The sequence below is a fragment of the Styela clava genome, chromosome 1 (genome assembly GCF_964204865.1).
Source record: "Styela clava chromosome 1, kaStyClav1.hap1.2, whole genome shotgun sequence".
NCBI lineage: Eukaryota > Metazoa > Chordata > Ascidiacea > Stolidobranchia > Styelidae > Styela > Styela clava.
The window spans coordinates 7,175,302-7,193,133 of record NC_135250.1 but is presented as its reverse complement, the minus strand read 5'-3'; the positions used below and the strand labels follow the sequence as shown (position 1 = coordinate 7,193,133).

General features: G+C 34.8%; 1 protein-coding gene across 1 annotated transcript in view; it reads right to left on the bottom strand.

The window, feature by feature from the left end:
- LOC120338473 (uncharacterized) overlaps positions 1-17,319 on the bottom strand; it is a 57,350-nt gene extending 40,031 nt beyond the window's left edge. The window contains exons 1-3 of the mRNA XM_039406492.2: positions 14,432-17,319; positions 13,366-13,445; positions 1,129-1,176 (exon numbers count right to left, since the gene is read on the bottom strand). Of these exons, the coding sequence (XP_039262426.2) occupies positions 1,129-1,176; positions 13,366-13,445; positions 14,432-17,207 (2,904 nt within the window). The 5' untranslated portion in view covers positions 17,208-17,319. The remainder of the gene's footprint in view (positions 1-1,128; positions 1,177-13,365; positions 13,446-14,431) is intronic.
- Positions 17,320-17,832: the final 513 nt, after the last annotated feature.

The following is a 17,832-nucleotide window of genomic DNA, read 5'->3' as shown; positions in this document are numbered from 1 at the left end:
TATGTTATCTACATTAAATGGCAATGGGATCGATGGCCAGTTAAAATATATCAAAACTAATGACTAATAGGCAAACTTATAAATTTTGTATGAGCGATATTTTGCAATAACGGTATAATTGGGACTCATGCTTCTTATTATGTTTTAATTTAAGATAAGATTGAAATTTTGATGATTGTCTGGCATGTATATACATAATTAAAAAAAATCGTACAGAATTTTGGTCTAGACTTGCTTCATCATTAGTAAGTACAACTAAAAAGAAATGTGAGTAAAATTTGTATTCTCGGCAAGTTTCTGTTTCAGAGGATATTTTTAAGAAATAAATTTTATATAAGATCGAACGCAATCATTAAGAAGTAAAAGAAACTAAGCAAAATAATATTAGAATTCTTGTTTAACAATATATTTTCTATATATATATGGTTCTAAAACTTCAATGGTTTATATCTCATTAAATCAAACTAAACAAATGATAAATTTTGCTATAAAAATACTCAGAGGAAATAAAAGCACAGTCAACTAATTAATTAATTATAATTAATTTATTGGTCATACTTTTCACATTTTACACAATCTAATAATTGGGAATTGGAATTTGCCAACATTAATGTTACGGGGCACGTAATGAACGACCTACATCAGACCATTGCGTCACAAAAGACAGATATACAAGTACGTCCTTTTGGAACGTGATATACGACAATGCTAATAAAAATCGCTAAATATTGATTGAAATATCATCTCTAGATGGAATTAATAGTTTTGCATCATTAAGGAGATGAAACCTTTCATAGTAACTATAGCCCGACCAAAGATAATATGATGAACTTTACTCGCAATCAAATCTTGACATGGTTCCTTTCTTATCGATATAGGTTAACCAAGAAATGACAGGTCTGTCATTTGTTTGAGTCCATTAGCTAATTAATTGTAAGCCCAAGGCAAGTTAACATACAATATATCGAAATGGAAATTCTCACTGTAATGTGGCTTATTTTGATGATATATATTCATGCGCTCATTGCATAGTAGGTATAGATGATAAAATCGAGTGTTGAGTTTTAAAATAATTTTCAATGTTTTATTTTCACTTCAAAATTGCGTTTCACTTAAAATTACTCTTACCTCATTCAAAGGGTCGACTGGTTGAAGCTTTCGGGTTCGTAGTGGACTCTGTAAAACAAATCACAAAAAATATTAATAAAAAAAAAAGTATATAAAACACACAGTTACAGGGGTCATCACCAGTATAAGTTGTATTCGGGTATTACCATGCAGCAACTCTGTTTAACTTTGGCAGGCAGACGAGACATCAAAAATCATGCCGAGTGATGACGTTTACGTAACCGAAATTGGGAATTTCTGGCAACATGACTGCATTTGGTAATGCAAGGTATCGAATTCCATAATACAAAACTGGAAATATTTTTACTATTGTAATTCGGAACACTTTTTTTTCAATTTTAGAGAAGGACTATTCCATGCTAATTGAGAACACCATTAGTTCACCCTACTCCTCACCGCATTTGAGGCAAAAAAAGTCTCAGAACGCGTTTGAATTGAAATAGGGAATTAGCGCTTATTAAGCGTGGCCAAATATGGTCATCCTAACATTAACCAAACCCCTGTTCAAGATTGATATCATATGATTTTGGTATACCTAATTCCAAACGTAAACTAAAAACATCAATGAATTCTTAACATACGGTTATGATAACACACGTAAAACTAAAAAAGATCATAATTCGAAAATTCAAGACTACAACATGAATAGATCAAACATATGTTGGTTATTTATTCAATATAAATATTCGTATAGATAGAATAGCACAACACAGACTTTTTAATCGAGACCGCTTCTTTTTTAGACTATACAATAAGGCTTACTAGTATACATATAGTAGTAGCATATTTGTGACAGTTGAAGGCGCAAATAATCAGCCTATTAGATAACCACTACACAAGGGAATAGTTTTCGGGTGTTAGCACATCTACGCCCTCCCGCCTAAATAAGATGTTATGTAACAATACTTAGTCGATAACACGCTATTTTACAAAACATCAATACAATCTATTCAAAGTAATGATACAGAAAGGCCAAGTGGGATTTGAAGACGGTTCAATTCAAGTATTATTTCGCTATCTATGACAAATGATGATTACCTCGTCTAACTGTTGCGATTTATAATCGTAATTTGTACGACTTTGCACAAAAGTAGTTTACGAAAGTTTTTTTTTGTTCACATATCTAGAAATGAAGCTGTCTATCACGAATTAAAACAAATAAAGTTGAAATAATATTACAAAAAGCGAAATGGGGTAAAATACATGTTTTTGAATTCGGGGAAGCAAGGTAAATGGGGATCGGGTTATTGTAGTTTGGCGGGCCAAAGGGCCACAACATACTTTAATTAACATTATTTTTATGAAGCGCGTCACATTTTTACTCGGAACAATATACTGTACAAACGCAACCAATTACTTTGATGTAAAGCATTTGGATTTTGGAGATCCGTAAATTTTCATTCAAAAAAATGAAACTGTTAAAATTGCAGGACGCGTGTTGCAGTAAACAAAAATACAAATGTTGAAACCGAGGGTCATTTATCAAATACTAACATTAACACTCTTTTTCCTTCTTGTGCTTCTTCTCGGTATTGTATTCCAGAAAAACGACCCAGTTCGACCGAACCTATGAGTGTGACCGCCCTCTAAATCTACTCTTGTATCGCGATCATCTGACTTAGGTACCGGCTTTAATTTTCTAGGTGTCATTTTAAAATTGCTAGCATATGATTATGTTTGTGAAAATTAAATGAGAATATCAATACTTAGAAGGAATGGGGGATTTACATCATAATCTTAACATAGTTATTGATATCCATCAATATTTAGGTAATAAGAATTTTTCAAAGACTTATCAAATTATTTCGACGGTTTACCAAATATTCCATACTTTAGGATATTTTCTAAAAATCTAACCATATTTTTTCTTTACTAAAACTGATTCCTATTATTACATATTAATACTTTTGTCGAACTGTTACAATTTTCCATACAGGCCAGTCTCTCTTTTGCACTATTCACCTTTTTACGTGCAAAAACATCAGAATCCCGTATTTCACACGTATTAACGATCGTAGCTTGATACGCGAATTATATAAACGGAAACGCAACTTCTACGATACTACGACTGATTTAAACACAAAATGAAAGAAATATATATAGCTTTAAGCATAACGGTCTCAAGAGATCAAAGTCCCGTGGTCTAACGAGAGAGGCAATATACAAATGGCGGTTTTGCGAATTTTTAGTTCCACGCGGTAAAAATATCAGCAAATTGTACATTTTTCCGCGTAATTGGAAAAGTGTCCCGATCGAAATAAAGTCATCCAAGTGGCTTATTCTAGATATTGAGTGTAATTTAGCAATGGAAATGAAAAATTCAATGATTTTGAAGTGATTTCAGTCACTTTTGTTAAAAGTGTAATGCTTAATGCATTTTCGATCGATACTACGCAGTTTTGAGACCTCGAATAGGGAACTGGACTGGAAATCAATGCCAGGCCAACGACACCTGCACACGATACTATATCACGCATCTTATAACGGATTTTGGAAAATTTCTTTCCCCAGATTAGGCGTGGATCATACATAAATTTTCTGCCGAAATATTTGTTTGCCAAGGATGGTCAGTCTATGGTTAACACTCGTTCGCATGTTAATTACATTTGCAAAATAAGATTTATAATATGGAAAAACTTTTATTTGTCTGATATCACAGTGTCGGTTAGCAATCCAGTAAGATGTCATTTTAATTCTAATTTCTTACTTTATTGTAGAAATCGCTCGTATTTGAAAACGGTAATCGCTCTATCGAAAAAATTTTATCTGAGGAAATCTTCCTTATTTATTTTTATCGCTTATTTCATTGCAACGAAAATTTCGATGACGAAACTACGACAAGAATTTACTGGAACTATGACGTCATAGGCATTTCCTCTGTTGTACATTTCGTCTGTCCACTGGGAATCGTAATGACCATGGAAAAGTCATTTTCGATTGTATAACTTGAAATGCTTTTATTTTGTTCTTTACTCTATGGTGGGATGGCACATCCTGGCTCATTGAAAATAGTTGCGCCAAGTGGAAGTCTCTCTGACATATCAACCCAAACAATTATTTCTCGGCGACGACCATCGTTGAAGAAATTATCTATTCTATGACAAACAATAACGACTAGTATCTTTCCAATGAAATAGCAGCCTTCAGTTCTAAATGTCTGCTTATTTAGAGATTTGTTCCCTCTAACTAGATGGCAATGATTTGCTAATTTTATATGATAAAACACGAAAACTATTGCTGTTGCTTCGGACCGCAACATTTCAATTTTACGAACCTAAGCTAAATTTCTATTCGAAAACAATTTTTCGGATATGAAACAGTCTCCGAGTTACTTTCTCTCAGCACAAGTGTAATTTGAAAGCGAAAGCTAATAACGCTATAGAATATTTCAAAAATCATATATGAATACCAGAATGCTGGAAAATATATTCGATATGCAACATACAGCAAGCAGAAAGCTAACTAAAGCTCAGCAAATGCATATCGAAAATTATACTAATTTGGATTCCATATGCATGAATCAATAAGTTACATTTCATCTTACCCATTTTATTCCTCGAACCATAGGGTGATCATTAGACGCAGGTAATCCATCTGTTCTGTGCTTAGTGATAGTATCAAGCACGCACGCCAACTTGCGGACAAAAATTGTGCAAGTTCGTTTTTGAACTGGATCACAAGATCCGAACATCGTTGACTGTCAGTGTTTATTTCTTCGACAAAACTGACCATAGTTTATCCCAGTAAAAATTTTAAAAAAACGAACCATATTTTTTTTTTCTACAGCAAAAAAGAATAAACAATGCTTTTGATGTTCAATAGCGTAGAAACGTAAAAAAATACCTTTGAGTAAAAAGTCCCTGTTTGGCGGACTTTCAACGACACCGCATCATAACGCAACATATTGTTTCTACCATGATGTCAAATTCCGCACGCTATGCCAAAGCAAATACTGAATAATTATTTTACGTAATAGCTTCAACATTCCTACATGACAAAACGATTTGAGTTACTGCTTTTAGTTTACTACATACTCATATGTAAACTTCTAATTTAAAATGAAGTTTTGCTATGCTTACCAGCATTTCGCAAAAAAATTTCTGTCTAAAATGCCGACATTTTTAATAAAAGTGAACTCTACAAAGATAAAGCTTTATGTAGCCTTCTACAAACAAGACGAAGACATGAATAAAATAGCTGGTCGCTGATCTAAAATAATTTTAAAAAACTGGTACGTTTTCGTAACAGAATATGTTTCAACTTTATTCAAAAATAAGTTTTACTTCAAATCAAAAAATTTACTCCTCTACTTACTACTCCCTCGCTATTCTCAAAATAGAAAATAAAAATTTGAAAGCCATCGAATATGCTTTTTTAACCATTAGCAAGTGTTCTTTTAATGACCAGGAATCATACTCTTAAAGCTGCAATGAAAAATTCCAAATAATAGAAGCATAACTAAAACTTGTTTGCAACCTATAGTCATATCTTTCCACAGCACGCTACCTACATCACAAGTCAAAATGATGAGATCAGATTGTTTATAGTTTATTCCGGGGTAAATGAGTAATAAACTGCCTCCGGGACGACCAGGTCAAAACCATTCTAAAAACTAAGCCATAAATCCACCTTGTATTGCGATATTAAGAAATTAATTTTCTCAAGTTTACGGTCCATATAGTTATTCTGGAATCTGCCCGCGGACAATTTACTGAAATACCATACCAAGCATGTTTGAAGATAAATCCAACATAATAAAATAGCAAATATCAAAGGCCCGCGATGGGCCAGGCTGTTAATTTCACGGTCTGGTAATCGTATTATGATGGAATTTATGTTAGGCATGGTATAAATCGCGGTTAATTTAACTTTCAGATGCTCATGCGTAAATGACCATGACATGTCTAAATCCGGTAAATATCAGATAATATTGACTCAAAATATATCATGCACAACCAAAAAGTCAAGCCGATTACCCAAGTTTCTAATGTCCAAACTCGTTTAAAGACTCATTAAGAGCAAATTACGAAAATACGACATTTCATCTCAAACACATAACGATCTCTAGCTGCAACTTAAATATAATTTTAAACAATCAAATTTTTGTTTATTTATATGCAAATTTGCAACGTTGCATGCTTCCTGCGGCGGTTTGAATTTTACAAATTTTTCAATTTGTCATGGTACTTTTTAAATTTTACGAAATTTATGTCAGGGTAGCTGTTTTATTAAATACTAACTTATCGCATTAGCTTAATTTCATTTGAAATATATTATTTACTTACATAAAGTATTCTTTACATATACCACAGTGCAGAAACCCGTTTAGTCTATGTGACCCTTTTTTGGAACAAACAACTACTCACAGCCCCATGACTTGAACATGGGAAATTCGGGTCTTGTTTTTTCTATATTTGAAAGTGCTTATTTCAATTTGTTTATATTAGCCATTCAACTATACTGTAATAATATTAGTGTAATGTTCCACATACAGAATATAATAGAAATAATCATTGCGACAGAACAATGGGATTACATCACGTCGGTTATGACTATTAGAAATTGCTCACTTTATAGCAGTCATAGTAGGGAACGATTGGACACTTCACTTGAATATGGCAGGAATAAGTTTGGAATCACTGTATTAAACCTGTATGATTTATAGAGCTTATCATGATTAATTTGGTGGCGATGTGTCTTTGTAAAGGTTTGAATCAGCAAACAAAGACTCGATTATTTTACGATAACGGACGAGTAAGATTACACTAATTCTTCCGCGTGTGATATTTTGAGAAAATAATTCTTTCTGAACTCAGAAGTCGAAAATGAAATATAAATATTCGAACCATAAACTTATGACAAATCACAACAGCTGCCAGTTTTACGGTCTTTAGTTCGAAAATCAGAATGGTGCAATCAGTCCCAAAAGCTTTCAAAATTCTATACAACCCAGCAGACATTGTCAATATTGGTTTAGCGGCTTTGAAAATCACGGCCACATTCGTGTAATATGGCGGCAAGTAAATGATTTATATATCTATTTTCGATCGCATGTAGCGTGAATAAACTAAGTAGAAAAACTTAAAAATACCTTGTAATTGAGATATATATACAAGTGTCTCCCAAGTGAAGCCGAAATACACCCACTCCGGAAATTTTACACTTAATTTTGGTGACTAAATATTTCATAATTGACGACTTTGCAAAATTGCAACTAAACTTAACTACAATACTGTAACTATCTGTATTTTTATGTCTGCATTCATAAACAATCGTGTTTTCGCAAACACTCTCGATTTTATCAGGGTAAAATGCTAATTATATTGCCGTTACAACTTTACACCGCATGACGTCTTGCATCACCATTAGGCAATAATGTCCTCTTATTGCTATTTCTTACTATATAACTTACTATAATTCCTTTAGTATAGGATCTATTTCGAAAATTAAGAAACTTAAAGGTCTATTCATCTCGTATGGTAGCGAGAATGAAATTCAAAAAATTGAAACAAAGCTAAAATACGTTTTGTCAATAACATGGAACACACAACGATTGATGTTGATGGATAACTAATTACATTGAGCAACGTCTACCGTTCTTAGCAGTTAAAAACATAAATAAGCATAAATTGGCGCTTCAAAATGCCCATGTTACTATAAAAAAATTCTATAGCGTTAATGGAATTAAAAAGGTTCAGCTCGTACTCACCTGTCGATAAAAGCAAGTATTTTTACCTGGATCTGTTGTGCTATGTTAGAGGCCTAAAGCAAAAACAATGCTAACACCACAAATTAATCTGTTTTGTAAACTCAATTATTTAGTCATTTATCACATGTGTTCAATCAACTTCCTGTCATTTGGTTGTAATGTAATGCCTTGCTTAAGCTAAAAGCCAGCATTTAACCAAACTACCAGGCAATCTATGTCTCATGATTGGTTACGATAATGGTTGCAATAAAATTGGATTTCCGTTTCCGGATATTGCATACAACAATTTTTGTAACAAAGTCTAACTTTTTTTAAGACGTCGTTTCATTTTTTCGTTACATTTTTCTCGCTAAATTATTAACAAGTTATAGTAAAGTTTATACAAATAATTCTGTAAATAGTCAAATAACAATATGATTTTGACGTTCCCAACCAGTCTTTGCAGTAGTTCGTACAAGCTCCTAATGAGTTTGTAAGAATACTTATCTTCCGAGTTATACAAAGCTGACAACTTGCTACAGTCTGTGTCAGGTGACACACTCGGATAAACAAATTCTACTTCGTAATCTCTAGCGTATACATTGCAACAACCTACAAACTACTGCTCTATCGACTACATTTATTGGCGAGCCATTGTGCAATCTCCTTTGGTTAATGAAAACTTGTTTATTAACTTCTCAAGAGGTAATAATAAATCTTAATTTGACTCAGGGTACTTCTCATTCGAGGGTTTTTCTTACATTCATATCAAATACGGCGTAGGTGTGATCGCATATTATTCTATGATCGATTAATTTTTGGTTGAAATTAGTTGGCTGTTTGAGAACCACAATCACATAAAAAAGGCCATTTTAAAAGGCTTTACTATAAATTGACGGTTGGCATGAAATTTCATGTTTCCCCAGCTTGCACACCGAAGCTGCTGTTGTGGAGCTGATCCTGCCGTTCATACTCGTATATTGGAATTACTGAAATTCAACAATCCAACTATTTTAACCCGCTAGAAATATCCTATCAAGTTTGCTTCTCGTACGAAGCCTAGCTAGAAGTGAAAATGCGAATCCCGCACAAAATAACATATTATTAAAATCTACGACCATGGCTCATTCTACATGACCTGTTTTATTTTACCTCCTGCCTGTAATAGAGTCTGATGGGAACTATAAAACTATGTTTTACCTACACAAACAAGGATTGTTGCGTATGGTTATATTTACAAAACACAAATACAGTCAGTTATATGAACGGCAGCAAATTTATTAAATCGATACATTTTATGGGCTCAGTTCAAACACAAACGTACCGCCGTATGTCATTTTATATTTACTCACACTAAAAATCCTTCCGACATCTAATATTGTCTGTATTGAATTCGCTTGATACAAAATATTAGTTCTTTTGCGCTTGTAATCTGTTCTGCCATGATTACTGACTTTACCGTTCATATGCATATTCTTATCCTAACGATTGCCTATATGCCTATAGTTTTACTTTCATTCTGTCTCAGAAAACATCATATAAGTCTAGACTTCACTATGATCAAAATAGATTCGAAAACTACTTGACGGAGGCTACTTGTCTTTTTTTAAACGTCCCAATGTTTGTATCATTTCTTGTTCTGAAGTCCTACCATCACCGTTAAATAATTTTGAAAGCATTTAAACTTCAGAATTTCAGTAATTTATCAATAATTCAATTTCCAGACGTTTCCTGGCTTTTGTTATCTTCTATTTCTCAAGCGACGCCTCAAGTGTGCTCGTGACACCGACCACCTGAACGGAAATCTGTTTATCGTTCCAACAAACGCTTTCGTGCTTTATGTCATATCATACATGGCCCAATGTATTTTCTATCCATGTTAGAATAAAAACAATACGTAATTGCAAAAATTGAAATAATTAACTGAGATTTGAGAGTGATTAGAAATGTTGCCTAGTTATCGCACTCCATTCACTATAGGAAGAACAATTTTGACTCAAAAGCGATCCACACTTTATGACGTAACTATAGCTTTAAAATTATTGCTCCATCATAACTTGACAATTTATAACTCAGCTAAAGATGATTAAGAATTGTGACAAACAATACATTCCCAGTTGGGCAATTCACCAAAAAAGAGCGAAGTTTGTTTTTGCTTCATGCTTAATAAAGCATAATATGCTACCGGGATTTTGAAAATTTCGATAGTTCAAGTGTTATTGAGATTGCCTTGCGCAAATTTAAACTACTTCTGCACAGATCTTTCATGAATCACCTGTGAAAAGAACTGTCTTGATTTCTTATTTTCTTGCTTGACTGGAACCTTGTTTGGAGTGTTTATTTCAAATGCTCAATGAAAGTTGACCGCAAGCTTATCTATTTCAAATTAATACTGTGCTATTAAAGAGCCTTAGTAAAACATATAAAATAAAAAATCCATTAGGAACTTTCTTTTGAACCTGCACTATGATAATAAAATAAACTTAATTGGAAGACGATTAAAATGTCCTTCATAAATTGATGACTGTAAACCGATCGTAACCGATTTTATAGATTTTGAAGACTTAAATCAATTATTAATTTATATTCAATGACATATGATTAAGCGCTCAATAAGCAGTCACAGAAAGAGGGTTGCCCACGATTATCGAAAACAAACTTTAGCAGGCGAGTAAAATTAAATTTTTTGTTTCGAGTTTGCTTATTTTTTGTTTTGTATCCAATTTTTAAACACTTGTGTCTATTAGTGTTAGTCAAATTCAAATTAATAAAATTTAGTTCCTGAAGCCATTTGCCAACAAAACTTTGTTGATATCTCTTGCTATATAAATCCAAATGACTAATTAGATGCCTTTGTAGCTCATTCCATTATTCACATACATCATTATATTCAGAATTATATTTTTCTGTTACGAAAATCTGATAAAATAACTCTGTTTCACAAAAACTTTTCTCTATATTCGTCTATGCCTCAGATATTTCTTAAAATAATTTTCAGCGCGTGTAAAAAGATTAGCTTCAAACTGATTAAGTGTTATATTCTGTCTGTTTAATTATGTACCTCACCCATAAAATATTTATTTATGAGTAGATTTAAATTGACATAATTAATCTCATCAAAAGGAATTATTGCGAACTTTTGATAGTCCGTCAAAATTTAAAAATGTTGCGTTTTACAATTATGGGCCGTTGATAATTCGTGTATAATCAACCTATTTTTTTTACAATCCATGTTTGGGAAATTCAAATTTGTAAATTATTTTATGAATAGGAAGCCGAAGTTATTCCAAATGTCATGTTACGGTATATACAATAAATCAACCGAAAAGCTTTAAAACGGGAGAATTTCCCTAAAAGCCAGAAAAAACACTTCTTCAATTATTAAATACCGACTTGATGTATTGACAATGATGTATTGCTAAATCATATGATGATGATGATTCTAGCACATCATTAAATTGCATTTGGTCAAATATGGTTCGATAGGAAAGACTATTCTTTTCGTAGACTGTCATGGTTGAATTCATATACGTCATTTGATATGATTCTAAACATAGCGTAAATAGCCCCATTAAGACACATTACATTACGTAATCGTCAAAAGTCGATAGATCATAACATCTCAATATAAAAATGGTCTGAAAAATCCAATACACACAAAATGTACGATAATAGGAAAATATTACGATTTTGAATTGCTTATTTGAGATCTTTTTTCAGGCTTCATATTTAGTCACCAAAGTTACCATGACCGCTGTCCACGAATTGGTAGAATATACCGGATCAAAAAGATCTACTGTATTTTATTCTAAATTTTAGTATTCTCAAGCACTTTCACAACGTATTTCTTAAAAATGGAGCATAAACACATGAAATCAATTCAAAAACATTCTGTAATTTTAACTTTCAATTAAGTAAGCGCGACTCAAGACACTGACTATCTACGACTTTGCTTCGAGAAAACTCGATATAAGTGCATAAGCCTAAAATCCGCCTAACGAGAAGATTTATTGTCTTGAGGACCTCGCGTAGAAAAAAAACTGAAATGATACAATGTACAAAATAACGTTTCTAATCTCACATGTATGATCTGCAAGAATGAATTTCATTTTTAGATTTGACTTGGACCCTAGACCGGAAACGCCTGAAACGAATTTAACATTTATCCCCAACTTTTCATTATAGTTAAAAAGGTTCTCTAATCGAATACATTCCGTCTGTCCGTTCTCTTGCTACGCTATGAGGCATTCCAAAAAACTTCGAAATCTTATAAAAAAATCAAACCCTATAAATATCGCTTGGGTGAAATGGGGTAATGGTCTAGTAAATTCATGTTATTATGGCTAACGGTGACTAATTTAATGCGGCGTGACAAACGTTTAACAAACCCATGGGTTAACCCGTGGATCACAAAGTAGAGAATATATGAAAAAAACACCGGGGTACGAATATGAGACAAGTGTTGGGTTAAACCCACGCGTTACGTTGAATCTATTCCATTGAGCGTCACATTATAAACGACCACTCTTCCTGGATCGCTTACGTCACGGAAGGTAACACGCCATGCAACGTTGAGAGATGACGTAACACAACGGGCATGCGAAATCTTACACCCTAACTTAATCCATATGGTTTCGTTAACGAAATATCAACATCTACGCAGATTGGCTTTTGAACGGAAACTTGCCATTTCCGGGTTCAGGGTGGATCTACTTTTGGTTTCAATGGTAAAGGAAAATGTGTGTTTATTCCGGGACTAATCTATAGATCATATTTGACTCAACACAGAGTCATACGTTCCGTTTTCCTACTAGTTTACTAACATAGCACGTTTACATGGTTGACATATCATAGGAATTGCTACCACCGGGATAAACTCTTTTGAACTTTTCGATTTTTTTTAGTAGACCCGGTCTTCCAGGGACAAGAACATTCAGTGGCATTTAATGAAATATGTCTATGGATAGCCTCTAGAAGTTGGTCTGCGGCGACAAATATAAATCACGTTATTGCGTTAATTGCATTCAAGATATTAAAATCGAAACCGCTGACCGATTTACCTTTAAAAATATGCAAATATGGTATATCTTTCTCAAAACGTGAAAACTGGCAATTACTTGATACTGCAGAAAAACTGGCAACATCACGGTAGCATTCTGGGAATTTCGTTTCGATCTCATTTACTGTAACTTTTGCCGCCCGATTACTGGCATATTATTGGAAGTAAATGGGTTTAATATTTGAAGCATTTGATACCAAAAGAATAAATAAAAATATAATAACAGGCGGAATTGTTGTAACGACTAAGTTTCCGTCATGATTTCATCAAACACAACTATCTAACTAATGAGTTCGCGTTTGGCCTGCCATATGCCTGTAGCTGACATTTTCTCAAAAACGACGTTCTCACATATGATTCACTATTTTTATCGTAAATACCGGTAATTTGTTTTGACAACTATGGTATGTGGTGTGATAAATAAATGAAGCTCATTAGTTGCAATAGTACAGACTTTCAAACGCTTACGAAACACATGCAAAAAACTCACAGCTGTAAGTCGTTCTGTTGAATTCCCAACAACTTCATTCTCCGTCAAAACTTCACTGAAAGCAAGATGACTGGACGGACCTGAAAAATATGAAATAAAATAAGTTTTTTCTAATATGACATTGCAATTAATCCGGATCGCGTGACTTAGATGAAATCAAGTCAATTAGGATTTGAATCCAAAAGTGAGTTGTAAGTTTATATGGAACGATTTTTAATGTAAACAAGAGAGCTACGCCCAAATATATGGACACGTCTGTTCGCAGTACAGTACGGTTTACCGTACCGTCAGATCACAGTCTACAAATATATTCACACCAAGCGAAGCAGTTCAGTAGGACACAAAATGGCGTCCGATATCCGCAGAATATTTAATGACGTCATAGCAAACAAAAACAAATCTCACAAAGCTAACAGAAATATATAAAATGAATAAAAGTAATAGCCTTCTGGGGAAAAATTTTAACTTTAACCACTAAAAATTTCAAAGCAATTGGTCCATTGATCCAAGAGAAAAGCGTTTTTTTAATATTTCCACTAGGTGTCCGAAAAGTGTCAAAGAACAACAAGAACAAGAACAACATAACAACAAAACGATCGTTATGTCCACTAAACGTGTCCAATAATCCACTCGGTTGGCAGTACTTCCCTGAATATCAAACCTGCTGTCTGTATGGAAGCTCTCCTCGAGTAAAGGCATTTAAATGAATAAAACTATATGTTCAATTCCACTCCATATAAATACAGGATTCAATAATCGAAAAATAGTTTATTGGACGGGATGGAAAATTTTTTATTTAAGAAGATAATGAAATGAATTCCTGAAGTATAGTGTGTATATAGATGTGTATTATATTACTAAAATATTATCGATCGAATGACAGATTTTTGAATACCAAACTTCCTCGGCCCCTACCGACACCAGGCGACCGTAAGTAAAACTTTTTTCTTCGACCCGCGATTTGGTGGAATTTTGTCAGACATTGGGAGGGTGATTTTATTGACGATAAAATTTTTTATGAATAGGATTTTATTAGTAAATAATTTAGAGTTTAAATCTATATAACCTTTCTGCATAGTGCGAGAAAATGCGGATCCGAGCCCTTTATTTTTTGTCGTCTTCGATTTCTGTTGACCGTCCATCACCGGTAAACTTAGATTTCTGCGACTGAGCACAGGAGAAGAATCTTCCTTGTTACGACTCGATGTTTCCAGAAGAGTGTCAGACCTGCGCTTCTTTAAACTTCCCATTTCGTAGCGTCCGTTTGACCCGGATCTAACACCTGTTATGGTGGCATATTTATTAACTCTGGCCGACTCAAACTGTAACGCTATGTCGTCATTTTCAGCTGCTGTGTCATCATAGTCTTCATCGCTTTCGTCAGCCTCCACCATAAATCCACGGACAAATCTTTTAGATCCAAAGAATAAATCAGCTTCTGACATAGCTTCTATTTCTGCAAGAGCTTCTCTACTGTTAGAGTAACGAGAACGGAGAGTCATTGACGGCGAACCAAGAGTTGCAGACTTTCCTCGCTTATGTCGACGCCTGCCTAAACTTGAAGTGCTGTACGATTCCGATCGTTGCTCATCGCTTTCAAACTCTAAGATATCGAATTTTCGTTCTTTCATCTTGCGACCTAATAAGCGGGACAATGTGCCAGCTTTCTGTCCGATTTTCCCCTTGAAATCATCAAATTCGTCATCTAAAATAAGACTAATATCGGAATTTGAACCTGAATTTTCAGAGTTCAGACTATTGACATGCTTCAATTTTGGATGTGTTCCAAGTTGCCCACTACTACCAGCTCTTACAAGAGTTCTACCATCACGACCGGTTCTCCTATTGTCCAACGTCATACTCCGAGTTGATGCTGGGCTCATTATTTTAGGACTGTGAGGCGTATCAAGCTCAAAAGATGTTGTACGCTCTCTTGGTGCACCACTATAAGCATTCTTGAGTACTCGAAAGTTTGAACTATTTTTTGCTTTATAACCCAATGATTGTTTTATAAGAGGCGGTGAACGAGTATTTCTACTAACTGATTCGATAGTAGGTTGAATGTGCGGCGACGTAGGGGCCGATTTTGCACGCAGATCATCCGACGATCCCATATTTAGTCTCTCTTTCGAACGAGACTTTATTGAAAGGCCATGTTTCTTTTTCCAGCTTTTACGTTTTTCTCTTTTCAAGCTATTCGATTTAACGGGCTCTTGTCGTTGACCATGATCTACTTTTCCTGGTAGTGTCCCACTTCCTTGATTTGCCAATTGTAAGTGAAATGCTTCCGCAGCATTCGCAAAACTATCTTGTGCTTTTGGAGCTATGGAAGTCCTTCCAAGCGTTTTTGATTTTCTGATCGAAAATTTATGGGATAAACTTCCATGATTTTTCTTCTTGGTAAGTTTGTCCATCTTTGCCTTCTCTATTGATCTCAAACTTGCAAAGTCACCCAAACTAGGACCTGTCGTCACGGCAGTACGTGGCGGAGTTGAAGATTTTAGAGGTGACCTATGTGGCGATGTTGATGAAGTTCTTGTTTTTGACGCCATTGTTGCAGCATACTTTCTAAATTCTTCTTCGTCATCCGCTTCGTCATTTTGTTCATTGGTCGATTTCTTTTTATATATCGATTCTTTCTTTTCTTGTTTTTTCTTTTTATCTCCTGAGAAAACTTTATCTGAAATTGCACCGGGAGATTCCAGATTCGGGGAAGACGCGTGCTTTGATATTCCTTCAAGATATTGTAAATATTTTGAATCTAAGCTATGACTTTTACTATGGCGATCAGTTATCATTTTCATCACTGCGGCGCCATCTCGACCCTTGGTTCTATCGCCTAGTTCTGCATCGTCGTTTTCAAAATCTTGATCTGCGTTTGTGAGGCCACTAAGACCTCGATCGAGAGTTCTACTTTTACGCTTAGCTTCATTTATGTTAGTATCCGACATATGAGTGAATTCAGATAAAACCTTTTCTCGTTGAAAGCTTTCACTAGATTCGAGTCGGTCCTCGGATTTTGATCTCGCGGGAGCGGAGTTGTTTTGAGCTCGATTTTTGCTTATACGATTTAGTACGCCACCAGAACCAACCCTTGAAGAAGATCGTGCTAAACCGATTTTTTGTCGTGGAGAATCCGGATCTTGTCTCCTTGTAGACTGTTGCATTTGTAAGTATTTTCTTGCAGCCTGACCCGCACTGCTAGGTTGGCGTTTAGGAGCATGTGGAGGGGGTGATATTACTACACTTTCGGAGGGAATACTTGTTCTGGAGGAAGGATTGGGCTTCGGTGGTTCTATGTCAAAAGTTTCTGACGTGATGCTGCTAATACGTCCATCGGTAAATTCACTGTCAGAATTTTCATCAGTCTCTAGCGCTGAATCGGAATCCGTTGATGCGATCGGGGATGGAGAACGCGAGTTACCTCTAGCTGACGCATTGCTTGTTATGGATCCGTATGGACTAGCCGGTACTATAACAACTGCGGGGTTTTCATCAGTTATCCCGAAGCGCAGTGGGGAATTGGAAGCGCTGCTTACTTTACCGCGCAGATTATGTGGCACTGCAACTGATAATGGGCTATGTGTAGCGGAGCGAGGCCGTTGCGGTTGAACGGGTGCCATATCACAATAATCATCATCGTCATCGTCGTCGTCATCGTCCCATCCCCCGCAGAATATATCAATCTGTGCATCTGGAGAAGTAGCTCTTCTCTCTTCAGAAAACGGTCGGCTTGTAGCCATGACATTTTTGCTCTCTATTGCACGGTCAAAGGGGTGAGCAGGTATCGCACTGTTGCCATTAGCGACATGGTGCCGCCCACTTGTGGGCATAGCTGTCATATCCAAGTTTGTATTCCAAAATCTTATGTAATATTCAGCGAGTTAATTACGTTGGTAATAATTTAACATGGAACAATCAAATTACTTTACAACTATATAATTGCTAAGGCAAAAGGTACAATTAGCAAAGCCGCTTTAAACAAGAAGGCTGGTGGAAATTCTGCAGCGATATTTATTAGGATTTCAGTTTACATTATGAAAATAATATTTCCCGAGAAGACATTCTTATTATAAGGCTCTACATATTGCAACATGACTCCTAATAGCGGTTTCTAAAGGCTCCTTTTCTCATCGATATAAAAATATTTGTTTTTCGCCTAAACAATAGGAATTACACAATATTTTTTTTATAAATTTCAGCTTCCTTACGCTCACACTTTTATCACGTACTAATTTGCTGTAAGGCATATCACTGGTTGAGCAGATGAATACATAAACTATAAGCAGATATTATACATCACTTCAACGATGACTAAGAACGTTAAATAACAGAAGATCTTTAGAAACCTGCCTCGTGACACCACCTTCCTGTATCATTACGTCATTTTAATAATCAATAAGCATTTTTGTTCCAACGTTTGAACTAAGTGTCCTGGCTTCAGGTTTATATTGTCAATTATGTTAC